We start from the raw sequence: 27,773 nt of genomic DNA on the forward strand, positions 1-27,773 counted from the left end.
AACACAATACCAAGGTGGTTCCATTCCTTGCTAGAGTGCCAGTTTCAAAGATGCTGGAGAAGTACTGTTCAACCCCATGGCATTTATGCTATAGGGTCTTCCAGGATTCCATCTTGTCCTCCATATTATTCAACATCTGCGTGGAATTACTGAGTGAGATTATTGGAAGATATAGTCTGAGTTATCTGTACACTGATGCTACCCAGCGGTAATCCTCACTTACATGTCAATCAGATGAGGCAGTGGAAGTCTAGGGGCAGCAATGTACTGGATGAGAGCCAATAAACTGAAGCTTGTGAGCCAAATTAGACATGTACATGTTTATGAAATACATGATTTGCCTATTCAGTTATTAAGCAGCAATGTTTTATACTAAAAAGATCAAAAGGAAGAAAGGGAGTGAGCTCACTCCCTTACTTCACAATAGGCTGCTGCTTTAAGCCTCCCCGCCCCCCATCGTGGTTCCAATATTGGATGTGAGGCATCAGGGAGAAAAGGGCATGATGAAGAGTTTGTATTCCTTTTAGGATAAAACAGGGTGGTTTACAGGTCTCATCATCCCTTGCTATTGGATTTTCTGGCTAGGGCTGATGGGAGTTGTGGCTAAGATATCTGGAGGGCTTCAAACCTTAGTATAGGTCACCTTTGGGGCTCACCAAGCCAATTTCTGGATCAAAACCAGATTGAAGTCTGGATTAACAGTTTTATTCAAGAGTTCCTGGAGATGCCCTGCAACCACCTCAAATACCTTGTCTAGGAAGCAGATATTTGTGACTGATTGATAATTATTAGAATTGGATCCAGGGAGGCTTTAAAAAGAAGAAGTAATGGCCTCACTTACTCCTCTTTTATGATAGCTGGGACTCCTCCCTCATGATGGAGATTTTTAGCACTCCTGGGACCAAACCAATCAATCTCTTTCTGTTAGATGTAAGAAGCAAGGGGTAGCCAAGTGGGCTTGAGCACCTTTTCCAAATCCTCAGGTGGCAACAACTGAAATTTACCCAACACAATAGAACCAAACCAGTTGTGAAGGTTTGAGGCCTACAGAGCAAGTCTTACAGGCCTAGAGTTTTTCTTGTGAGAGGAGTAGTTTCATTTCTCCAGTTAAGTTTCATTTCTTAGAAGTTGGAACAGTACTTTTGGTTTTTGGGGGAAGAAGGGATAAAAATGAGAGAGACAGTCAGGGAGAGAACAGGAAAAGATCAGAGCATGAGGAAGGAGCAGAAAGAAGCAGCTTGAAAAGTCTAGGTGCAGCTTAGGGGGAAAAGAACTTGCATTTTTGCAACTTTTATTTTCCTTTAATGCCTTTTGTACAATAAATACCTTTATTGTAATTTTCTCATTTTAATATGTTAGTAAACTGATGAGTTAAACCTCAAGCGTCTGGTGTGCACCCCACATCTACAGTCTAAGCCCCACATTACTGGGGAGGGGAAGGGGAAAAAGAAGGCAAGTTGGACTCTTAAGGAGGGAGAGATCCATAAGGAGTTACTTAGGTGGCCCAGGACATAGAAGGAACACTGACACCAGCAAAGGGAAACCTACAGCCCAGAGCCTAATTTTAAAAGCCCTTGGCATGTGATCAGCTCAGATCTCTGGCAAGAGCAATCTGTTTTTTCCTGGCAGTTCACTGGGCAGGAAGGAAGAGGGACAGAAAAGGAGTATGGCAGAAAGAGAATCTGCCCCTGGCCTTTTGGTTCTGTGGCTGCTCACCACTGGCTTGGCCACACTCACTGCTGACATGCAGACCTTAGCAGATTGAAAATGTGGCTTCAACAGAAAAAACTTTACCCACCCTCTGACTATATAATGCTTTGGACATGTCTTTGGATTGCACTGCACTATCTATGGTGTCTATATTGAGCCACTTAATCCTTGAAGTGCTTAGAAAACATCAGGCATTTGTTTTTTCCTTCATGCATTGTAACAGGTCTTGAACCATCCGAAAAGCTACTCTGGGTGGCATTCTGAGGATGCAGTGGTGGTGAAGATGTACTGTTTCTAAAAGAGCTATCCAAGGAATGAAGCACCTTGGATAGCTCCTTTAGAGTTCTGATGGGTTCTGACTAAAACCCAGAGCAGATTCACTGCCTCATTGATATCAGAGCCACCAGCCTCGACTGATTCTAACCTGTGTTTGGGCTGATTCACATTAATTCTTTTGTTTGAAAGGATGCACAGCACTGTCCAATACTGTAGTGTGCATAGTTGGTTCACATGGCCCAGTGGTTGGGCTACATGGCTGCTATTGTGACCTGAGAGTGTACCCTAGAAAACAACCCATGTTCCCCTATTGCTGTAGATTCCAGGGGAAAATAATAGCATTGAACAAGCTCTCTTTCAGTTGCCATTCTTGCTTATAAACCTATGATAAGATTCAGTAGATAGTCCGAAAACCACTGCCATATCATATGAACAGTACTTGATAGTTGGGATGCAACAGTATGTTAATCTTACTGCATCTGATAGGTAAACTGCAATGCTAAGAAGTATTTAATATATCACAGCTTATGAGAGTTAATATTTTAAGCCTGCCAAAGCCAAAACAATCAAGAGATGCCATCATGTCTAATGTATTTGAATTTTGACGTAAACATTTCTCATTCAAGATGAGGTTCCTCATTCAAAAATTCTAATGGTGAAATTGGAAATGCTGGTGAATTTTCGGTATTGAAACATCTGCAGTGATCTCTCTCTCTCTCTCTCTCTCACTCACACACACACACACACACACACACACACACACACACGGCAGCCATTTTAACCCAGGCCGAAGTGCGATGTGGAATGAGCCAATTTACATTTCACCATGCCAAAAAAAGTTGTGGAAATTGCCCTAATTTAAGAACTGCAGTAGTGAGAATGTGCTTTTGTTGCATGGCAAAGAGTACTGTGTTCCAATGGGCAGAGGTATTGGCCTGGCAAATGTTCAAGTCCTTCTTTAGCCATGGGCTTGCTTGGTGGCTTTAGGCAAGTTTCATCAGTTCTTTTCTGTTTAACATTCACAATGATGCCCAACATCATCACGAAGTTTTCAGGACAAATTTGATCAAGATTGTAAAGAACTTTAAAGCACTTTGTACATGACCATCAGCTATGTTTATTTGCAGCTGTAGGAGATTTGTTGACTCCACCGAGTTCCTTGAGTGTAGGGTGTTTAACTTTGGCAGCAGGACTGAATTTTCCCTTGTGTCTCCCCCACCACCCTGCAATATATTTCAGAACAGGGATGCTGACCTTGCGGCTGTCCCAAGTATAGCCTGCAATGCTTGAAATCAAGACTGTGAATCAATAAATCCTAAGAACCTGGGAAATGGCTATTTACAAAATCCTAATACCAATCCCTGTTTCAAGATGTGGTAATTTGTGATCTGTGAATGTGCTTTCCCAAAATGATTCTACCATGTCAATATTAAATGGCCTGCTCCAATTGGGCTCCCCCACCCTCTGCTGCTGCCTGCCCCTGCAGGACTAACTGACATCACTGACCCTGTGAGTAACAAGGGCCCTGTTCAGACAACATGCTAAACCATGATAGTTAAGCACTTTGAGATAAATATTATGGCTTAGTGTGTTATGTGAACTGTTCTTAACCATGGTGGCTACATATCCACAGTTTAAATACATTCACTAACCATTTGCTGTAAAAGGGTTAGTGGCCTATCCATGGCTTAGTGTGTTGTCTGAACAGGCCCAAGAAGGAGCAAGGGAGACAGGAACAGACAAAGGGAACATCACTTTCCTTGTGTGTTTTTTAGATTGTAAACCTGAGGACAGGGGACTATCTTCTTTGTTGATTGATTGTAAGCTGCTCCAGGAGCCTTTTTTTGCTGAAGAATGGGATAAAAACACTATAAATAAAGAAATAAAGCAAAAGGCTATATAGGGAGAGGGCCATGAAGCTCACTGTTGGAGCACATGCTTCATATGTCAAAGGTTCCAGATTATATCCATGGTGTCTCAAGTTAAAAGAATCAGGCAGCTGGTGGTGAGAAAGACCTTATCCTGCCTGAGGCCCTAGAGCCACTGCAATTCAGAGTACTGGGGTAGACGGACAAATAGTCTGCTTTGATATAAGGAGCTTCTTATAGTGGTATCATGGTGATGTGATGGCAGTGGAGGCTGGTGGCTCCCATTCAGTGGGGCGGTGAATCCTTTAGATTTCTGACTGGTTCTCACTGAAACACCGCCCCACTGACATCAGAGCCTCCACTATTCTTTGGTCTCAGAAATTCTTCTGTGAATCAGCCTGTGCTTTCGCATCAGGAAGGCAGCGTCCAGCCTCCACAGAACAAGAACGAAAGCAAATCTTTGGACTATTTTTCCCAGAGCAGCCACGGAAGAGTCATTGAGGGCTGGTTTTTTTCTAAACGGAACCAGTTACATTTTGAATTTTAATCTGATGCCTATGTAATGACCACTTGGAGTGAGGAATTTGAGGTGAGGTATTGGGTGGGGCAGCCATGCTAAGCAGCAGAATGTTGGTGGAGGTTCAGCCAACAGGTTTTGCTTTCAGGCTAATGCTCTTATTACTATATTTGGGGTTGGGAAGGAATTTCTCCCAGATCAGATTGGCTGGGGTCTCTTTCTCCTTCTCCTATGGCATGTGGGCAGTTCCCTGCTTGGAGCTTTTAAATTTGTTTTATTCAAGTTGCCCTGCAAGAATTCCTGACACCTCGCTTGAACTTGCAGGCTGCCTTTGTATCACATGAGGTAGTGCAGCGCAGCCTTCCCCAACCTGGTGCCCTCCAGATGGGTTGGATGGTAACTCCCAGCATTCCTGGCAAGGCTTGGCTGTTGGTTGTATTGCTCATGGAGGATCTTATCACAGTGGCAGTGATCCATGGCCTTTCTAGCAACTGAATGGTGACTGCAAGTTAGAAACCATATTCTGTTTTGTTTTTGTTCTGAAGGCAAGAACGAAGAAATAAGTGCATGTTCCAACATTTCACCACTTGGAAATAAGGCAGTGGGGAGAAGCCATTGCTGCTACTTGGACTGTCAGCTGTCAGGGCCGGCCTGAGATATTCTGTGGCAAAGAACAAGATGGCACCCCCTCCCATTCCATGTAAAAAAGCCAACAGAAGATGAATCTGCCTTTAACACTGATCATGGAATAGCATCCTCCACTGAACCTGAAAATAGCAAGCTAACTTAGGGTGTGCAAAGCAAGCTACATGACACACAGGTCTTTCCTGTAATACCTTGCTACTGCCTCCCAAGATCTACTGCCTGAGGCAACTGCTTCACTCTACCTAATAGTAGGGCCAGCCCTCCCAGCTCTCAAGTTGATACGATGCCTGTCCCCTTTTAAAAACAGCAAGAGGTGGATTACAATGTATGCTCTATTCTCTCATTTGCACCTTTGCCCAGCCACATCTTCACTGCTCCCACCACCACTGGGGGGCAAACCTTAAGCACTACTTGCTAGAGCAGGTTGGACAGACGCACAAGTAAAGTGCTATTGAAGCAGTGGTGTTGGAGGTACAGCTGTTGCATCCTCTCTTGATAATTTTGAGGGTTTTTTTTTTAAATAAGAGGATAGATATGACCTCCAGGTGGATAGCTGGCAACTCATGTGGATACATCCCATGGCTTTAGTCTAAATGGGTTTAAACTAATATTCTTCTGCCTAAAGTAATTTTTATTTTGAAAACACATCAAACCAACTTTAAGCCTTCCTTCCGCCCCCACCCCTATCATGAAAGTCTCCAGTCTCTTCCCCTCTCTAGCTTTCAGCTTAATCCCCCTCAATCTTGCAGCACTTTAAGTTATCACTCAGCTGTCTCCTGCTTCACAGATGGTGAGTGTGACTTTTTGAAATTTACAGTTGGAGTAAAAATAAAACAGCTGCTGGGCTGCTAGACAGCTTTAGCCATGTTTGCCCAGCTGTGTAGACGCTCACTCTGCTGGGCATAACTTAAATTCTCCCTGTAGTCTGCATCTGTTTGAAGGCAGCAGTGTCAGAGGGCAAGAGGAGGGAGAAATATACCTAAAGTTGGCTCTTTTTCTTCCTTGACACTCCTGCTGTTCCATGTATAAAACTTGGTGTTGTGAAAGGCAGGCAGGTGGGGACTGTTATTGTTGCCACAGCATCTTCCAACTTGTTCACAGGTTTGGTTCAGCTGCTGTAGGCAACTGTCTCTCTTTATCTGTCCATGAATTAAGCTGCTCATCACCACAGAAGCCAAGGAAAGGTGGCCAACTTTTGTTCTGGAAAAGCTCCTCTGCCTTTACCTGCTCCATAATACACAAAACGTTCAGTAGGTAACACTTTCCTCAGTGCTTTCACATGCTGGAAGAATGTTCAGCTGTCAAACATTTTGTCTGTCAGGCACAAAAACACAGACAAAACTGTTGGCAACCCTAGCAATTTTGGAATTTGAAACAGTAGCCATTTAGAATCATTTGTCTTTGATTGAAAAGGGTGGCCATTTTCAACTAGACCACACATCCATTTGGAAGCTACAGGGCTGGAGAGGGTGTCTAGGCAGCATTATGATGAAGGGTTGGGTCATGTGGAGAAGACCCCACTGATGTCATTAACTAGGTACTCTCTCTCTCTCTCTCTCTCTGCCAGTATTGTACAGCATGGTCATCCCGATTTCCACTAACAATAATGGGAGGTGATACTAGATCCTCCACTGAAAAAAGAAATCAAGCCTGAGCGAATGTAAAAGAATAAATGTAAAGCATGTATATACAACGAAAGTGTGGGTTTGTGTACATTCAGTGCAAGCCTGCTCTAAAATGCAGGACATGGGCCCACGTTGCTCTTGAGCTCACAAATAGATCAGCTACAAATAGAGATGTGTCCACATTGTTTATTGGTAAAGGCCACAACATTACACCTTTTTATTTACATGCTGAAAGCCTAGGATGCACTTATACTGAGAACCACTTTTCATGGGACATTTTTCCTATGGAAATAATTTCCATATAATACAAACAAGTACATGAGCTCTTGTGATTGATAGGGATGCCAAGTTGCAACTTTGGGAGCCTGGGTGTAATTTTAAATTCTTTAATGAAAGAGGAGAAGTAGCAGCTGTGGCTTCTTTACATCTGTTCCTCACATCCAGGCCCATTGTCCATTGCCATCATGAGCCTGCTACGCAGCATACCTGGAGTCTTAGAAGCATATTACAGCAGACAGGAGAGCAGGCCAGACAAAAGGATTGCAGAGGGGAGAGTGCTGCTTTTTCTCCTGTTGCATCATGGAATTTATCTGCACACTCTCCAGATTGCATCTTGGCAACTCTAGATCAAGCCTAGCGTCATCCATGGTGCTATATCTACAGGAGTTCAATATCCTAATAATGCTGGGAAACAAACTGCTAAAATGCTTCCAATTTATATTTATACCCACCCAAGTCCAGCCACTGTAAACCCTAAATTAGTGGTGTTCCTACAAGCCAAATGAAGAGCCTTAGATCTGAGCCTGGTTTTCAGGGAAGTATGTGTGTGTGTGGTGGGGGAAGGAATCTATCTCTACAGCATTTAGTTGGTTGGCACAGTACGCAGCAGGCAAGGTGGCTGGGATGTCGTATGAGAAGTATGTTCCTGGCTGTGTAGCTTGCACCAAGCAGCTGTGTGGGAAATGAAGCAGCAGGAGTGACTATCTAGCAACTCTAGGGTGGATTTGCAGAGATGAAAACCGACAGTAATGCAGTCTATGTTGTGTTGAAGGGCTTAGTCAAGGGTACAAGGATCTTTTAGTTCAAACAATAGAGATGCATCAGCAACCATGGCAATAAAACATGCCTTCGGTTCTTCCTCAGTCCAGAGTTTGAACATACAGGGCCAAACCAAATCCCTGTCATTTTAAGAGCACCCAATTTATCATGTAAATGTAAAAGCTTCTGGGTGTAATTCTCCCTACCTGACACACAAACAAGGTCACACAGCAAACCCATCGTAAATTATACGGCATTCTACGGTAAAAAGCAACAGGAGAAGAAAATGCAGAAACCTGGAAGCAAACAATAAATAATACTGTGACAAGTTCAACTACTCCCAGGGCGTTTGTTTGCCAAAGGGATAGTTTCCATATCCAATCCATTAGGAAAATTAGAAGTGAAAGAATGTTGTAGTTTGTCTTAAAAACATTGAAGATTGGGATAAACCATCCCCCTCCCCTTAAATTAAGTAGGACTATCTAGTATTTTCCCCAGTGGTTTGACGTCATGCTAGGTATTTTGTAGCTCGGTTTACTGTTGGTTACTTCTTTCCCTGTGTTTTCCTGTAAATTAATGCACATTTTTGAACCTGTCTGATAAAAGCGCAAACTAAATAGAGTTTATGGCAATTTCCAAAACTTGGATTCTCTTTCCTCCAAGCATTTATCATGAAGCACATTTTAAACTGAAACAAAAATCAACATTTGTATGGTGTATTGAGGTGTTTAAAGTGCTTCACAGATGTTATCTTAGTCAGTCAGTCTTATCACTCTCAGATTGTGGAAGCAGTGCTGAGGCTCATGGTAGCTAATGAGTTTGGGATTGTGGGTGTGAGATTTGAAGAAGCCATCCTTAGCTCACAGCTTAGATTCTTAACAACTCCAAACATGACCTCTGTGCCTTACTTGTGACATACATACACTCCAATGTAGCTAAGGAGAACCTGCATGTATCAGAAGGCTTCTGCATACGTACCACTATCTGGATCAGTCATCTGATGCACATCCAAATTTGCATTGAAATGTGGGTGTCTTCTATCCACATTGTATTGCTTTCAATGGAACGCACATTCAAATATGCATTCAAGCATGCATCTATATCCACATGCCAGCACAACTATTCACACATAAAATATCAATTATCCATAAAATAATGGGATAATTTCTCTGTCATCAGTGAAAATAGCAATTATTAAAACTGGGTTGTGGTTTTAAAGTCTATTTATTTATTACATTTCTATACCACCCAATAGCCAAATGCATCTTCTCTTGTCTGTAATTGTAATAGAGCAAACATGCAATGCTGTATAACTGGATATGATATATAGGCAATGAGAGGGGTGGTCCTCTTGAAAGTGAAAGAGGATTACATTCACCTCCTGAAAGTCCTGTTGACAGCCTGAAGACACTACAATCCCAGCAGCATACACTAAAAATTTCTATGCAAAGGTAAGTATAATTAAGCATTTTTAGGACTGTAACATGCCTAGTCCCTACAGAACATCACAGGTTAAAAATCTTGTTACTCTCAACATCTAGGGATCTATCTAGAGAAAGTATCCATAGACCACCAATGCGAAATAGGAGAGCCAGCAATGAATAGGCTATAAGGCCATAAACATTCAGGAGCAATATATAGTACTAATGTGTGTTGGGATTAGCTGGATAGAGACAGAACATCACACTAGCCTGGAGAACTCTACGCAGACCAGTTTCATACACTGACCGTCAAGTGGGATTCCTTAAGAGAATATCAAGACCTGATTTTGAAATAATGCAGAAACACAAAACATGTCATTTCTACTAAATTTTATTCAAGTTTGCCAAACAGCTAAACATATACACTGAGGCATAACGTCACCAAGTATCATCACATACCCTTTTCATTAACTTCAAAAAAGAGAGAAGAAAACTAAGAGCTCATAAACACTGGATGTCCCCTAAAGTAAGAGAATGGAAAAGCAGAGATGGTGCACTGGGTAGAGTTTGCAGCTATGGCTTTGTAAAGCATCTGAGCATAATCTGGCATATAAAAAAGGTCTTTGTGGAGAGTAGATGTAACCATGTGTCAAAAGCGTAAATAAATGAACCACATCTGAACCATGCTCTCTTTTCATTCTAATGTGTTACAGTAGTAACTCAGGCCCCTCAAGCTATATTTCAGCCATTTTGGCTTGCCTTTAAATGTATCAAGACAGCTTAGTGACATCCAAATAGGAAATATGCAATTATTTTTTTTAAAATGAAGGATAATTTACTGGCCAAATAGCTTGCCAAGGACTTGGAGCATAGCTTCTATGGTATGTAAGTAATGAAAATCTGTTTCACACAGTACATACCAAGTGTGCAGAGCTAGGAATACTGTGAAGGCCAATAATAGAACCAGATTTTTTTTAAAAGAATAGATCAAATCATGGAGGATTGGTTCAAGAACAGCTGTTAACTAAATTAGTCAGAAGATGTGCATTCTCATGCTCAGGATAATCTTTTTCTCTTTGTTAAGAACAACAGAGGGCAATGGTTCCATAACTGTCCTATTTCTTACATGTTGCTTGTGAAGCATCCACTCAGTATAAGCCTTTGGGATCATTGGACCAATCCCATCTTGTCGTTCTTAGAAGATCTAGTTAGCTCTAAGTGGTTTGAGCTTAATGCAGGTATGAAATCTAGAGTTTTGGGGCTTGTTGAAATCAATGGCTTTTTCTGGTTTGATGAGCTGCACTTGCAACCAGTGAGATCCCCTTTCCCCCACAATATACGTTTTCAGCAAGAGAAGAGATAGGGACAGAACCAGGAAAAAAATGGGACAATTTGCACTTACTGTTTAGGTTTGGAGAGCTGTAATTAGTGCTCAAAGGTAAAGTTGTGAGTTTGCTTCACAATTTGTGAGCTGGGGGTAATTTTTAGGTTGAAGAACAATGAAGAAAACGTACATTCTCCTGAGCTGAACAGACTGACTGATGGCTGTTGGGTTTTAGGGGAGAATCTTGCAGACATTATGCAGACAGGCCTTTCCAACATCTGGACTGAATAATTGCAGCGCAATTTTATTTCTTTAAAATTGGACAACAAGTGCAGAAAAACTTTCTGCAGTGGCTTGTATACAGTGGACCTCTAGAGAAAGAATGTATTTTAAAAAACATAAATCATTAATTGCAACATGTCACCAGCTTCCCAAAAGGTATGGAGCAATATGAAGTATCTGCTTTTAGTCATCTTTTGCTAGTCTGTGGAAATACATATTTTAAACTGTATTGCTTGGGGGATCTTAATGGATTGATTTCGATTGTTACCTGTGCTTTATTTTATTACTCGTAATTCTTGTAATGTTTATGGTTTTATTTCCCTCATAAACTGCCCGAAGTAGATGAGACAGAGATTTAATATATCTAATCTAATCTAGAATTTATGTTTTTGCAAACCACCAAGCAGCAAGACAGAGTCTGACTCTCCTAAATTTGCAGTTGCTGCCTCTAGATTAATAGGGAATAAGCAACTACCACAAAATCATGAATGACAATGGATTATATTGGTCAAGGAATGTCTGAAAACAGCTAACACACACTGGCTCTCCACAAGGCATGCACGCCGCCTGAGCTGTAGGCAAGCAAGATGGCTCCCTCCCACCAGGAATGAGCAAGGGCACTGCCACAGTTGCCATGGCATTTTCAGCCCTAAACTCTGGCTATAATCTGCATGCTGCGTGCTAAATTCATTGCATGCAAGACCGCCCTCAACCAAATTACTCTGAACTTGGACAAATTTAGCAGACAACCTAGCGACAAGAAGCAGCCAACGATGCCATATCCTGGTGTTGTGGCGATATGCTGTGATTTGTCAATCATACAGTATGACTATTTCCTCAAAGGGCCAGGTGCTTCTTTCATCCCTCTTCCCCATGAGTGTTCATTACAGACTCATTTGGGCTTTCTGTTCTTGCACTTGGGCCCGATGCAGCAACGCTTCCCTTGGCAAATCTATAACTTTCTCCCTAGCCCCCTACTAAGATTGATCAAATACTTCCTGAAGGGAAGGATCTCTCTTTTTGAACACACCCAGACTGCCACTTCCTGCACAGTTAGTTCGGCAATGCAGTTCTCCACTGGATGTGCAGAAAGCAGCACAGAGTGGCAAAATAGGGACAACAGGCCGTACAGCCAGAACAATGACACATATGGACAGACGAGCCATCACATTGTCCCTGCTAAACTCACAGTCCACAACTATTTGGACTACCTGGGATAAGCAGCTTTACTACATGGGTTGTTGGTTTCAAGGGTACTGAATCCAAACCTGCCACAAAGCCGCCCTCAAAAAGGACTTGCAGGAAGACTTTGCACACTGAATTTACTGCCACTATGCTACTGAACTCCAGCCTGACAGAGTGAGTTAATACACAGTGCAACTAGACTGAATGCCAAAGAGCTCTTGGTCCCTACTGACCCTAAATTCTTGGAAATGTTTTTGCCAGCCATAAATGCAACACTGCATTGCAGCCTGTCACGGTTTTATATGAACAAATTATAGCATACCTCATGCCCTGCTGCTTCTTACATTCAGACTGTTAGGAATTTGAATTGCAACATATGGTTTTGAAATGAAGGGCAGAGACACCTGTACATATTGTTACAATAAAGGCTCTTCATGAGGCCATATAAGTATCTTGCCAACATTATACAAAGGAACTTACCATTTCTAAATTGAAGCACAAGTGCTGCTAACGAAACATCACTGGTTGATGAATGAACGGGGCTAGGTGAGCATCCTGAGTGATTTCATACGCGTTGCTATGGTCATCCTAACTCTGTGGAACCCACCCGAAGTCTTTAGGCCAGACTGCAACCTGATCCCGTTTTCAAATCTCATTGTTTAGGCAGATGAAAGTCAAGACCTTTAATACTATTTACGCTGGGGGGGGGGGAGAGATGGGGAGAGGGAAATGCAGTTAAAGTGGGGAATGTTACTGAAGAGCAGATAAAGTTCCAATTTGAGCAGTAGACTTAGCTGCCGTTCCCATTTTTAACAGCTGTAGCTAGTTGCAGATGGAAAAATATTTGGTCAGACACCAGCAGCCAGCTAGTGTATTTGGCTCCTGCAGTTCCTCCAATTGCATGCAACTCAGTTCAACTTATTTCTTCTTTGCGTTGACATTTCTGCAGACCCAGTTCATGCCATCCTAGAAAAACAAAAACAAAAATGAAAAGGACCATGGATGAGAGAGAAGGGACAGCCTGTGCCAAGATCTCAGCAACCTCCCCATTATGCTATTCTGCAACAGTGTTTTCTGTTTTGTATGCACACACGCACACACACACACACACACGTATGTAGATATATATATATCTACCTGGATTGCAGATTTGAGTTTTTAATCGCCACCTCCCCATTATGAAATACTGAATTTCCTCAGCTTCATTCATACATATCCTGATAAATACCATGGAGTTGCAAAAACTGAGAAGAGATGGACCTTGAGATGAAATCATGAAATAGCTTCTCAAAAGTTTTAATTTTAATATATGAAATTAACAAATGTCTAGTTGATGGCATAAGAATGTGAGAAGAGCCATGCAGATCAGACCAAGGGTCCATCTAGTCTAGCATTCTATTCATACATTGGTCAACTAGCTGTTGACAGGAGACTCACAAGCAAAATATGAGTGCAACAGTACCCGCCTGCCCATGTTCCCAGCAACTGGTGTACGAAGGCTTACTGCCTTTGATACGAAAGGTAGCACAGAGGCATCAGGACTAGTAGCCGTCAATAGCTTTATCCTCCACAAATTTGTCCAATTCTCTTTTAAAGCGATCCAAATTGGTGGCCAACACCACATCTTGTGGTAGTGAATTCCATACTTTAACTAGGAGCTGTGTAAAGAAGTACTTCCTTTTGCAGAGGCATAACCTTGCGAAAAAGAAATTGCCTTTAGTAATGAAGAAGGAAGGGGTGTGCAATGGCCAGGAAGGGGGACGGTATAATGCCTCTATGCAGAGGAGCATATGAAGCTGCCTTAGATTGTCAGACAACTGGCCCATTGGACAGTGGCCTCCAAAGTGTCAGGCTGAGGTCCTTCCACACCTGCTAAAGGGTATCCTTTTAACTGGAGAGCCTGGGGTTGGCCAGTCCAATCACAAATCAATCAGGTACAAGCATATTATGCATAAATTGAAAAGCCCTGGAAATTAGGTGCAAGGCTGACAGATAAAAGGATACATGGTTGTAGTGACAGACTGCTAAAAATCTGATGGTTTTGGTACATCCCTACCCAAACCCCTCTGATTTTCAAACAGGAGATGTTAAGGGATGGCTTAATTTTTATAGTCCTTAGTTTTGTGCAAGGCGGGGCACTACCAACAAAGATCCATTATGTCTTTTCCTCCTTGGCCATTTTTTTTGTAGAAAAAAGAAAGATGGATGAAGCTGTGGGGAAACGTGGGAGGGTTAGAAGTAGAAGACAATGATGATGCCATCTGGACTCCCAGGGGCCATAGCTCAGTGGTAAAACATATGCATTGCATGCAGAAGGCCCCAAGCACAATCCCCAGCTTCTGTAGGTAGGGCTAGAAAAGGATCTTGTCTGAAACCCTGGGGAACTGCCAGTCAGTGTCGACAGTACTGAACTGGTCAGGGTTCCATCACACCTAGTTTTTTTCAAAGTACAATCCGCGGTTTCCACCTCTGTTTCATTAGTGTATCAAGCACTGGTCCCTTTCACATCCCTTCCTGGTATTGCCATTGTATTGGTGAAATCTCTTTTCACTTGTTCACTCTTCTACTACTGCGCCCACCCCACCTTGTGCCCCTTTCCTTCCTCCTTCAGTTCATTGATTCTTGTGGTTGATGGCTGGGTGCTGTTTCTGCCTTTAGAGTTGAGATGATGCTCCCTTCTGTGCAAGGTCTCTCCCTCCCTCCCCCTTCCCAGTTGACCCATTCTTCAGACTGGAGAACTGCCCCCGCTCTCCTCTTTCATCAGCAAGACCGCCCTTCAACGCACATGCCCCCAAGAAGAGATGTTCTGTGACATAGCACGAGGACGGCAATACACAGGGACAGAAGGGCAGTTTTATCCCACACAGAGGAAAAACACTGCACTTTCCCCACCACAGAAAAACATGGAAAATGGAGGGGAAGAGGCAAGATGCCTGAAGGACAGGGACGTTATGTGAGGATCACGGGGCAAAATGGTAAATAAGGCACGATGAAAGTGTGATAAAACGCTGGTATGATGGAGCTCTCAGTATAAAGTGTTTCCTATGTATTCATAAAATTCCATGAGTAAGGCAGGGCAATTGCATGATGAAAGTCTTGTCTGGAAGCACTCTGTTAAAGGACGTGCCCACGCAGGAAGTTCAACTTCCTGTGAAGCTGATTGTGTGCTCATTGTGGAAAATATCCCAGGGAAAGGTTTCAGCGGGACTCCTAAAAGTAATGGCAAAAGACTTCTGGACTTTACACTGTTCCCTGTCTCATCCTACAGCTCCTTGCTTGCCCTTACAACCACAAGGACCTTAATTCTCCTGCCCTTACAAGATTCTGCAGTAGCCTTACATATTGCAATCAAAATATTAAAAGTAAATGTTATGCCAAATCAGCAGAGTTTTCCAGTGGTTTGAAAACAGTCGTGTCAACTCCCTTAGTTCTTCTGCATCTTTTAGAAATCTGCCTGCAAGGTGAAAAGCACGGGGCAGGGGTGGGGGTGGCGGCAGAGAGCTTTTTGCAACAATTCCTGCCATCTCTGTTGCCTCTGAAAAAATAATCATATTTGCACACATCATGACATACAAGGCAAGCAGCACTCCTCATTCATTTTGAATGTAGGTTTATTTGCTGAAGCAGAACAGCTGAGATAGTTTAAAGTAATAAATATCTGCTGACACTCCTTTGATATTCAGCACAACAATCTCATAAATACATCCCTGCAAAACAACATGCAGGCATTACATCCACCAGTGCAAAGCAGGGAAGAACCTGCCATATAAAGGGATTCAGACACTGCCCAGTGCCACAAGGGAGCTCAGCCAAAGGGTAGTGGGCTATCTGAACACTGCATAGCCGAGGCTCATAAAGCAGAGTTTATGATCAGATTTACCGTGGCTGAAAGCCTGACTGTATAACAAGGGCAAAAGAATGACAAGGCCCTATGCAGGAGGAAAGGTGAACTAAATGTCTTTTCAATTCCTATCTAGATCACTTGACTTTGAAGGCAGGAACTGATCCCAAAATCACTTTCACAACATAACTGATTCAAATAGAATGGGGATTGTCTATAACTGGTTTGGAGGGTGGGGAGGATGAATGGGTGAAGTTAACACACAGCCTACAAAAAAGAAGTAAATTTTCCTGATCAGAGGAACATACATACACTCTTTAAGGTACAGGTACCCCAGTGCCATTCAGTTGAGAAGCTGATCTAGCATCAGCATTTTTTGATATGTGGAAACTAAACAAGACATCACAAGTCAAGTTACAAACTGACAGCATATGTGAAGCCACAATAAGGTAAGGGGACAAGGTCAGCATTTCAGTCATCTGATAACATTTTGCTTAAATTAAACTGAAAGATCTTCTATGTCCTATTGAGTCATCCAATAGCGTTGGTGTAAAAAGACCAGTGACCCCCAGGTGTCCGTGTGTGAACTAAAACTTCTGTTTAGCACCCCAGATATCAAGAACAAGAGGAAGAAAACATACATGGTGAATGCATTTTAGACATGCTCCTACAGTTTCCCAACTGCAACCAGTCACAGATGTGGATGGTGAGGATGCAATTCAGAGAGGAAACAGGATATTATGTGGGGCCCTAGGGGAGGGACTGAGACTACAGCAGGTTGGGTAATTGTTAGATTTAAAGAACTACCAGGCTCCATTAGATATGTGCTCATTTTAAACACAGGTCTGCCAATAGCACTGTTTCAAGAGAGATGCAATGAAATGCTCTTGCAGCCTCTAAAACAAGTACCTCAGTGAGGAACCTATTTCATAAACTCGAACAAGGTCACAAACACTCAACACTTTAACCCTGACCTAGAAGCAAAGGAGGCTTATTCCTTCCTCAAAGGCTGGCGTCTGCCATCACAGATTAGATCAGATGAGTTCAAAGATGGCTGAGAAAACATAAATTCAATCAGCTTGTTTTGTGCCTCTCTGTGCAATCACAATCCCGTCTCATGCACCTGATGGCACCGGCATCTCTCTATGATGACATTGGCCTTTCCCTGTCTCTATAAGATCCAAAGCCCGACTAATTCATTGCCAGCATGTACATTTCTTTGTCTCCTAGCATCCAGCCATCAAATCTCCTGTAATCATGTATTTTTCAAGGACCCCTGCCTTCCCTCCACCACTGTTAAATGTTGCACAATGTTTATGAATTTGTCAAGACAAATTAATAGACCTCTCAATAATCCATTTATACCAAAGATGAATGAACACGAAGTGTGTGTGTGTGTGTGTGTGTGTGTGTGTGAGAGAGAGAGAGAGAGAGAGAGAGAGAGAGAGAGAGAATGGCTAGGATGAAGAGAGTTGCAAAAATGTTTATTCAAAACAACCATTGGCAATGACATTTCAATAAAAGTAGTATGAATTTGGGACCCTAAAATACAAAATATTGCCTTTACAGTACAAAAAACAAACAAATAAGACAGCTGCACTGTGGTGCTGTGGAAGAACTGACTTTATTTCAAGAAAATGGCTTCCCATCTTTCATGCTTTACCCCACTCTTATTCAAGAGAATACTAAAATACAAACCCATTCATTAAGTTGAAGTAATTGTTCCCATTGCCATTTTATACAATGCACACAATGCAAAATCTTTTTGCATTATAAAACCAACACATTCACATTGTCTGTTTTTAAAACATCTTTCCTTAAAAGTTATTCCCTTGAAAATGAAGAGGGTGTAATTTGCTTATTTTTCTTCAAGCTTTTTCCACCGCCTATTTTATAATAAAAGACCTTCATATACAAACCATAATAAGTATAAAACTTATTTATCAAACAATTGCCTTTGGAAGATTTTTTTTTTTAAAAAAAATAGAATTATCTCCATCCATTTTATAACAGAGCCCAGACTTTGAGAGCTTTAAGCTTTTATTTTGTTAAAATAATGTCTGAAGTAATTTATTCATGCCTTAAAAAAGCTTTTTCCTATCGTTTGAGTATGAAGGTCTTATTTTAAATTGGATAGTAAAAAAAAGGTTTAAAGAAGAATAAGCAAGATACCTCATTTTAAAGGGAATAATCCTTAAAGAAATTGGTTTCAGAACTTCTTTTAGATAATAGAGCCATTCAAACCTAACACTAAACTATTATTTGGCATTATGACAACAAGCAGGCATTACGCAGGAAACGGGCTTATACATAGAGATTAAAGGTTTCCAACTGCTCTTTGTGACAAACTATAGGCCTACTTCATATGCAATGGCAACCCAGGAATGGAACATGCGTCTCCCACTTGGCTCATCCTGCCAGTGGGTGACTAAACAATTCGGGATGCCCCGTCCCTGGCCTTGGTTAGCATTACATCCAGACCAGGAACTCTGGCTTGTTTCTCCCTTGACAAACCAGAGCCATAACTCAGGTCTTGTTCTTGGGTTACAACTCTGGCTTGTCATGGGAGAGACAAATCAGAGTTCCCAGTTTGGATGTAATGCTAAAATAGCTAAGGACATGTCCCTGGCTTGTATAATGATTCCTGCTGGCAGAAGGGGGTAAGTGAGTGCTTGAGCTGGGTGTACTTAGCATGCTGGCTTGCTCATGGTAACCTATGGTTTTAAAAAACCTTGGGTTGTCATTATGTGTTAACTGGGCCATAGTTTGCTCTTTCAGCCGAAACTAGCAAATCATGGTTCACCAGGTGTGGATGAAATGGTGGATTATGGTTTTGTAGAAACCACAATTTGAAGCACGTCATTCTAGTGTGCAAACCTGAGGTTTGTACTCGCTCATTCCTATCATGCCAAACTATGGCCCCAATGAAAACAAATTGGGATGATGATAATTTTAAAATGTTGGCCATTTTCTGAAAAATAAAAAAGCATTCTACGGCACTTCTAGAGAGTTTTCTCTTATTTCTGCTTAAATAAAAAAACCAGAATCAAAATGGCTACAGAAAAATAAACTAAATTAGAATCCTATCTTAACTGTGGAAAATCTAGATTTTAAGGATATATTGATACTGATTTCAACCAAGCATTGTCAACTTCAGTTGGTTGTGACCCTTTTTGTTAGGAGAAAAACCACATTGTGTTCACCCTGAAATGTAAAATCTTCTGCCAGTTTTGAACATAACCTAACTCTAGGGGAAAGCATCCCCTTTCCACAATGCTCAAATTACTGGAAGGGCCAGGGGAGGCCTGCCCCCCCTTTACCATTTGTGATGCCCCCCCCTCCCTTAGCTGTTGTTTTAAAAAGGTGGATGGTTTGGGTACAATGGGAGAGAGCCAGAGTATAACGCTTGTGGATTTCATTAAGGTGAAATTACTCTCTTTGTCCCACAGTTCAACCATGACCTTTTCATCAAATTTGGCACAGAGAAGAGGGAATTGGTATGTCTGTATTTATTTATTTATTTGATTTGATTTGAAACATGTTTTATACTGCCCTTCATCCTTTCTTGAGTTTATAATTGACTATCATTAAAATCCATAAAATTCAGCTTTCAGCAAATTAAAATGACTGGGTAAAGAAGACTGTTTTTACCTGGGTCTGAAATAATTGCAGTGCTGGTGCCAGGCGGTCTGTTCTAGGAAGATGTTTTGAAGCTGGGATGCCACCACTGAGAAAGCCCTCACTTTTATTATTGAGTACCATACCTCTGATCAAGGAGGTACCTGAACGAGGGCTTCAGTGGAAGATCTCAATGCATGGGCAGATTGATTTGGTAATTGGGTCCTAAGCCATTCAGGGTTTTAAAGGTGAGTACTAGCACCTTCAACCGGGCCTGGAAGCAAACAGGTAGCAAGTGAAGTTTTTTTCAGAATTGGTATTATAGGCATATATCAACCAAAGCAGTCAGTTCTCTAGCAGCATGTGTTATGCTCTTCCAGTATATTAGTTGTTGTTGTTTGCTTTTTCTTGGTCCCACTAATTAATAAAGGGTGGGGAACAAATTTTAAAATGTGATTAAAGCTTTAATTAAAGCAAACTGCTTTAGGCATGAGGTCATGGAAAAGAATGTGAACAGCTAAGGATGAACAGCTAAATCTACCATTTTAGTGCTAAAATTTTAATGTTCAAAACCTCCAAGTGGAATAGGACAGTTAGGCATGGATCACACATACCACTTCATGTTTTTACTAGAACAAATGTCATAAAGATCAGCTAGTACAAATATGACCCTAAGCTCTTGAGAAGTTACACCACAAAACCAGGTCTCGAGGAGGCAAACTGTTCCACAGAGACAGCCATGAAAACATGAATCGTGTTATTGCTTACTTGCTTTATTACCCCCCAGTATGTGGCTATATAGGATGAAGCTATAACATCTAATCTAGAATGCTGGCAAGTCTGGCATCTGCCCGGTGCTTTCCTATCACGTGCCACAGAAACACCATTTCTTAGAGCATTGCCTGATATTTTTACAACAGCTCACGGAAGACGAGTGCATTGCTAAAGGCACTTGGGGATGTGGGAGAGGGGAAACTTAGAAAGCACCAATGCCACAAGCATCTGCCCATTCACATACACTTCAAGTCAGCTTTAAACACATGTTCTGTAATGGCAAAGAGACGTGCCGAACTGACCAAGTCCTTATTCCAAAGTATGAGGGAGATTTTTAGCCGGCATGCTTTTGTCTCTCTCTGGTTCAGTTCATTAAATGAGAAGAACAAAAGGCCTGGTACAAATCTATGTGCGGTTAAAAAAAAAATCTCTCCTTTGAGCAATTCCAGGAAACCTGACTGGTGTAATGAAGGAGAGTGGGAGAAAGCAAAGGAGTTTCTTCAGCTATGACAATGGGACTGCTCTACAGCGGCACGCATGAGGATAAACCCCATATCCAAAGCTTCTTGATTGGAACCTTTCATTAGTATCAAAAAGGTACTAGGGCAAGGTCATAGCAGGTTTCCTTCTTAATTAACATTTTTATTTAAAGAAACCCATTTCGAATAATAGTTAAATTCTCTAACTGTATATAATTTATTAACCATAATGTAATCTCATTAACCTTGAAATCCCCAATCTTAACTACCCAATTCTACACACTGTAGCATCATCTACAAAACTAATTAAAATGACCTTCAAACTATTTCTTCTTCATTTGCTATCATTATTTATTCTTTTTTGATACTCTGCCCTGGGGCTGTCGCAAACCCTTCCCTGTTAACTCATTCCCTGTATGTTTCAATTCTGCAGAAAGTCCTCTTTTCTTCTCCAATCCACTATTCCCGTTTTTCACTCTTGTTATTGAAGCAGTGGCCTCCTGGGTACTTCCCCCTCCATCACACACATACACACACCAGTCTGGCATATTTACTATCTCTTTATAGCCTTCTAAATATCTGATGCTCTGTCACCAGACTCTGGGGTGTTTTTTTAATGCCATGAGCCAGGATTGAAACAATGCAGTCCTGCATATGTTTGTTCAGAAGTAAGTCCCACTGAGTTCAGTGCAGTTTACAGGGTACAGGATTGCAGCCTAACTCTCCTTTTTCCTGAGGAAATGCAATAACAACTATTTTAAATCTACCTTAATTTTCACACACAAATTCACTTTTCTTTAGTTAGGGCACACTGGAATCTCTCCTCACAGCACAGTCCTATATATGTCTACTCAGAAGTAAGACCCAATGAATTTAATAGGCATATTCCCAGGTAAGTAAGTACAGGTCTATTTGTGAACTAAGTTTAGTTTCCAAAACCAACAAAATACCAAAGACACAGCCCAGATATCTTTCTGACTAGACTGATGTTTCCCAATCCAGCAACAGAAATCCATGTACAGAAATAACCTTCCACATGCACGACACTGGTATCCCTATCCACACACTGATGCTCACCCAGGTCCCACTGAATCGGCTGAATCTGTCTTTGGATCCTGACTGAACTATCAAAGCAGTTGTACATAATTGCCTAAAACTAGACCTGGTTTAGGGCCATTGAGTTTAAGTGTCACACAGAGGCTATGTGCAATGAAGGCAGTGTTTCATTCCACCATCTGTGGGCAGTTTGTATGACAGGCACACTCTCAGTCTCCAATTTTCATGGCCATGAAAAGCTGCCACATTCAAAAGCAGAGACTAATGACAGTAGTTTAGGGAAAGTTTGGACCTAACCGCAGCAAATTGTGAGTTAATTAACCCATGACTGCTGGGACATGCGCCTCATGTGAGCTGCTCCACTTACTGTAAACCTGTTGCCCGTGTGACGTGTAAACCCAGACCACTAGGTTGTTTAGGGGCTAAACAACCTAGTGCTTAACCCAATAATAAACCATGGTTTTAATGCTGGGTTGTTTAGTCCCTAAAGAACCCATTGGTTTGTGTTCGCACATCACAAAGAAAATTTCGTATCGCACTGTTCAGAGTTTGATTACAAGAAGTGGAAGCAAATCATGCTTGGCGTGCATTTCCACAAATAGTGGGAATTCACAATTTGACACCAAGACATGCTAATAAGTTCATGAAGTATTGTTCTCCATTGCCAGCCCCACAACGGGATACACACCAATAGTACGATGCAATTTAATAATCTAATAAAAGATTTGAATGGAAAATTAATCATTCTACATCTAGTCATGAGCATTGTGTGTGTTATAGCACTATGGTGTTATAGCACTATACCTCCTTTTTCTTCATGAAAGAGAGATATAGCACGATGACACCACAATGCTATAATATAAATGTTTAGATTATGGTGTTATAGTCCTATAAATACAATAATACAATAATGCTATTTTTTTTAAAAAAAAAATCTGGTCACCACTTTTTTGACCCTGACCAGAATGGGACTTTTTATTTAAAAAATGACATTATAGCATTATAGTGTTAGACTGCGCTACCTCTTTCAGTATGAATATTAAAAAAAAATCAAGCCCAAAAATGTTTTAGTGATAATTGCAAGATCAATAAAAAATAAAGTCATAAAATACCACCCACCACAATGGTTATAATGATTATAATATAATCAATGTGTCCAGAATGAAAAAAAGGAAGTACAGCACTATAACATCATAGTGTTATAACACAATATACATACATACATACATCACACACACACGTTAATAGATGCAGAACGAGTCACTGCCTACTCAAATATGTTCACTCTTCCTGTATATCACAACCCACCCGTTTAAAATGATGGAAGAGTCGTGTTAAAGGCATCTGTACCCCTGGAGATTGCACTCCTCTTGCATTTTTATGGGGGCGGGGGGAGTTGGCTTTTATGATCTGAGAAAAGATGGAAGAACCACGGGGAAAATACAAGATGGCAATAACTGGATGGTGGCATCATGTGGATGCCCCCTAAAAAAGAGAGTGAACACACTAAACCCCCAGCATGGCAGCACCCCAACTTTACATGTTGTTATATAAAAGGTACAATGATTGGTATATTTAGGCCTTACACTTCAGGCATGGGGGGAGCTGAGGGGAGGGAATGAAGTGATCCTGCTGACTTGTTATGTTTCCATGAATCTATTCTTAAGCGCCATTGAAAGAATTTTCTGTTCTGGAATATAAACAGATTTCTAGCGTTTGCCAATGAAGCAATGTAAAGCGTGAAAGTGTAAGCGAAGTCAAACTTTCACATTAAATGATTCAAAAAGCTGCAAAGTTACAGGACCTGCTAATATTGCCGCAAATAGTTGAGTACACAGGTGGGGTCAGAGCTGTATGAAAACATGTTTTCAAAGACGGCAACTTTTTCTCCTGTCCTTCAATCCAGACTTCAGTGTGAACTTCCAGATGAGAGGCTTTTATGGTGCAATCCACCCTGCCTCATTCATGGCATTTATCGGGGGTACAGATGTTGTCTTTCACTCATAACCCTCCTGTGTTTTCCCACTGCTTCAGCTGTCTATTCTCTTACCGCAGAAAATCGGTTAAGGAGAAAAAGACAGAATAGCTACACAATGCCTTCTGACTGGTAGTGCTCAGAGCCCCCTGTCCGGAAGTACTCAGCATCTATTTTTTTGTGATTGCTTCACAGGTTATTTAGAGAATATGTGCATAAATCCAATGTTAAATTTTGATATAATAAAATGTGGATGGCCTGGGGTGGGCATGTTCGGACAACATGGTTGTTGTTGTTGTTATTTAATAGCTTTACATACCACTTAAGATATTTGAAAAATATCTAAGTGGTTAGGAGACCATGCAGTATTATATCTGCACTGGGCCTGGGGGTTATGTCTGCAGCAGATTAGTGGTATGTCTGCACTGGGCCAGTTCCCTTGGCAGAGAGAAAGTGCCATGTTGTCTATCTATCAAAAGATATATTTATTACCCAAGCTTGATGCACAAGGTAATGCCTGTCAAGCATAATGAAAGTACATTCAGATAACAGTAAAATATTTTAACATCCTCCTAATGGGGATGTTCTGTAGTATATTATGATTATATATATTTCTCTGTTTAAACTATCTTTGATTTCTGCCTCTTTGTAATTCTACGTAAAAGCTCAGTTCTCCATATGCCTGTTCAACCTTGTTATGGAAAATATTATATATTGCACAGAGTGGCAAGAGTGGAAGAGTTTGGGAAACTAGGGACTGTCTAAACGCTCAGAAAGCCCTGGGGTGGGTGCGCAATGGCGTGGCGTCGATTATACGATGCCGCTGCAATCGCACACCCAGTCCAGGGCTTTTTGAGGAGAAAAAAAATCAGGGACTTACCCAACTTTTTTCTCCTGAGCAAGGCGAGGACGCACAACGTGATGTCAAGACAGCCCCTCACCTCGGTCTGGAGTCGCAGCGGAGGCATAGCCGGCCAGTGCCTGATGGAAGGCGACCTGTGATTGGCTGCCTCCCACCAGAGAGAGGGCAGGGGTGCCTCCTGTCCCTGGATGGCCGCCCAGAAACCCTGTGCTCCCTCCTCAGCAATGGGATTACCCAACGCCACCCCGGGTGAGGGAAGCTGCGAGGTTTTCAAGGGCACGGCGCCAACTCGGCCCCATGAAGACACCCCCTAGGGGAACAAGTGTCCAGTGAATCTGACCATACTCCCATCACTGATTCATAACTTGGAGACCTACTGAGCCAGGAAATACTAGGAGCATGTCAGGATATCATTTTTTGTAGGTTTAATCATAACAGAGAAGTGGAGTAACAAACCCCTTTTTAATCTACTTTACTAGTGGCACCTTAGCTGCAAATATAAAAGGTTTTCCCACCTATTTTTGTCATGTTTCATTTTCCAAAACAAAGATTAAGAGCCATATTGAAGTAAAGCCATTCAGTAGATTCATACATGAACTGAATTAAAACCAGGTCATACTCTTAGGCTGTACTCTTATGCACACTTTCCTAGGAGTAAGATCCACTGAACACAGTAAGATTTATTTCCGAATAAAGATGAATAGGATTGGGATGTTAACCAGCAACCTATACCCACTTGAGTCTTTCACCTTTGTTGAAAGACTGTAATAGAAATCAAAGTGACAACTCCCTTATATTTCTCTAGCTTTGTTCTGCCCTGTGATACATTTGTGGTTTCACATGACTCTGTTCCTTTTTGCTTAGCTATATCTGCCTTCTCCCTGAACCACAAGAGTGAGTGTTGCTGGCCAAGTCTTATCCATTTTGTTTAACCAAATTACATTTGGAAACTACTACTTTTTTTTTTATTTCTGTTGGAGAAGACGTGGCCAGAATGTATTGGAGAACCTGTGTTTAAGGAGGAGGGAGACTCTCAGGAGAGAGCCTGAATCTATAAAAGACGCCTTTTCTTTCTCCCCCACATCCCAAACCAGCAACGTTTGGCTTGTTTTGTTGAGTCTCCTTCTGTTTTACAATAAATACATTGTGTATTATGAGCCCGAGCGGGAAGAGTGCCTTTCTCATTCAGACCAGCATAAAGGCTATTTTGCGAGAGTAAAGATGGTCTCCTCACCGACACGCCCTCTCCTGTGAGGGCTGAACAAGACTGAATCTGCCAGACTCTGTCACGGATCGTGTGCAAGTTCAGACCCTCTGCGATCTCTGCAGCAGGGGCTGCCGTCAGCAAATCCTGTTTGTTCGCAAAGATGAGCACAGGAACACCGCTTAGCTTCTCTTCATCTACGAGCTCCGCTAGCTCCTGTAATCATAAAGATGGGTGCAGTATTTTTCTTAAAAGCTTTGGCTGAGTTTTGCCTTTAAGGATGCTTCCAGTCAAGGCTGTTACTGTGCTATGGTTCTGCCTCATTCGTGGGATTATACAGGGGCCCCAGAAGGAATCGCCTTCCATCTTTTTTTTTTAAGCCAGAAAAAAAAAAAACCATTTAGGAGGATAAGACGGGATAGCTGCACAATGACTTTTGATCGATAGTGCTAGGAGCCCTCCATCTGGAAGCATCCTGAACAATTTTACATTTAGGACAAACGGTATGTGCTAATGTGTCAGTGGCACATACATGCTATAGAAAAACAAGTAAGCAATATATACAATCATAGGGACCAACATTTGAAAGAAAATGCTTCCAAGTATACAGTAGAGGAGTCTTTAGCTCAGTCTGATCTTACCAGTTGCCTTCAAGGCAACAAGTCCGTGCTCTGCCAATTCCAACTCTCCAAAGACCAGCAACGATGACACAGCAAAAAGAACATATGTTGGCACAGTTATAACCTGACTTGCCAGCACAGTGGAGCAGCCCTTGAAAACAGGTGGTTTTATCCTACATGTGCTTCAAATTCTGCAGGAATGCTAACTGCAAGCTTTGAACTTTGATCCAGTTTAATCAACTATAATTCATGGATGGGACAGCACTGATAATATCTCTTTCCAGAAACGAAATTCCATCTTCACAAAAGGCAGCTGTTGTGGCTGCTAAAAGCGATTCTCAGCAACAGGCTCATGTATGCATTATTTGTCGATAATATCAATGAACGCACTGGGGATTAGATGATTTAAGGAAATGGGTAATGGAGGCTGCTAATCTCATTCTATGACTAGATTCATTGTAAGATGACCTTAGAACTGGAAGGCAACACGCCTACACGCCTACACTTAATGATGAGATGCCAGGCACACAACATTCTCCAGTCCTAAACTTGCAGTAAGTAGTATCAAAAGGAACAATCCCAATAGAGGAAACACAGAATACAACATGGTGGTTAGCAAGCCCTTTCCTGATGAATTTGAAGACCCATCTATGTCCAATTAGTTCTGGGACTCTTTTTTTGTAGTACAGTGCCGCTTTATTCTGGACCCTTTTAATTCACATCCATGATTTATGTTCTGCTATTAACTACTACATCCCTGTATACTTTATAAATCTCTTTATTCTGAGTGACAGTAGCCAGAAATTTTGGGATGGATACAGCTGAGGCAGTTTTATCATTCTCTCAGGGAGGAATCCTATCGATTGGACCCTTGATGACTGGAAGCCCCCAAATGCAGAAGCTCCCAATCATGCAATGCATGTTGGGAGGAGCGATGGAGGCAATCTTCACTTCCCCATCCTCCCACCCTGCATATTTTGTTAGCCCATCTAGCAATGGAACTTTGGAAGGGGAGGGTAAGAGGCTGGAAGAGGCTCAGGATAGCTTGTATCCTGGCCTCTCCAATCTCCTCCCCTCCCCACCCACCAGAACGCCCCCTGAGTTCGGAGTGCAGCTGGCACAGTTTTCTTCATGCTGGCTGAGAGAGGGTGGGTGGGGATCTCTGACTCCCCCTTCAGAGGTCAGATTGCATTGGATTAAATTATTGGAAACTCCTTTATATCTTTTAAATTGAACTCCAGGAGCAATCTAGTTAGGAACGCAGTGCAAAGACTAAGAATTATTGCTTTGGGTCATACTTTGGGGAAATTGAGAAGGGCCTCAGAAGAATTGTCTTCCATGTTTAGTTCATTAATTAATTTGGCAGGAAACTATCATTTCCCTTAATTTAAGGAAAACTATAACATTAGTTCAAGGCAAATATAACTAGTCTTGCCTCAAATGTACACTTATT

General features: G+C 41.7%; 1 protein-coding gene across 1 annotated transcript in view; it reads right to left on the bottom strand.

Annotated features, from left to right (window-relative positions):
* Window positions 1-9,475: 9,475 nt before the first annotated feature.
* ARL3 (ADP ribosylation factor like GTPase 3) overlaps window positions 9,476-27,773 on the bottom strand; it is a 48,561-nt gene continuing 30,263 nt past the window's right edge. The window contains exons 5-6 of the mRNA XM_063132572.1: window positions 25,731-25,916; window positions 9,476-12,857 (exon numbers count right to left, since the gene is read on the bottom strand). Coding sequence (XP_062988642.1) covers window positions 12,810-12,857; window positions 25,731-25,916 — 234 coding nt within the window. The 3' untranslated portion in view covers window positions 9,476-12,809. The remainder of the gene's footprint in view (window positions 12,858-25,730; window positions 25,917-27,773) is intronic.

This window comes from Elgaria multicarinata, chromosome 8 (genome assembly GCF_023053635.1).
Source record: "Elgaria multicarinata webbii isolate HBS135686 ecotype San Diego chromosome 8, rElgMul1.1.pri, whole genome shotgun sequence".
NCBI classification, from domain to species: domain Eukaryota; kingdom Metazoa; phylum Chordata; class Lepidosauria; order Squamata; family Anguidae; genus Elgaria; species Elgaria multicarinata.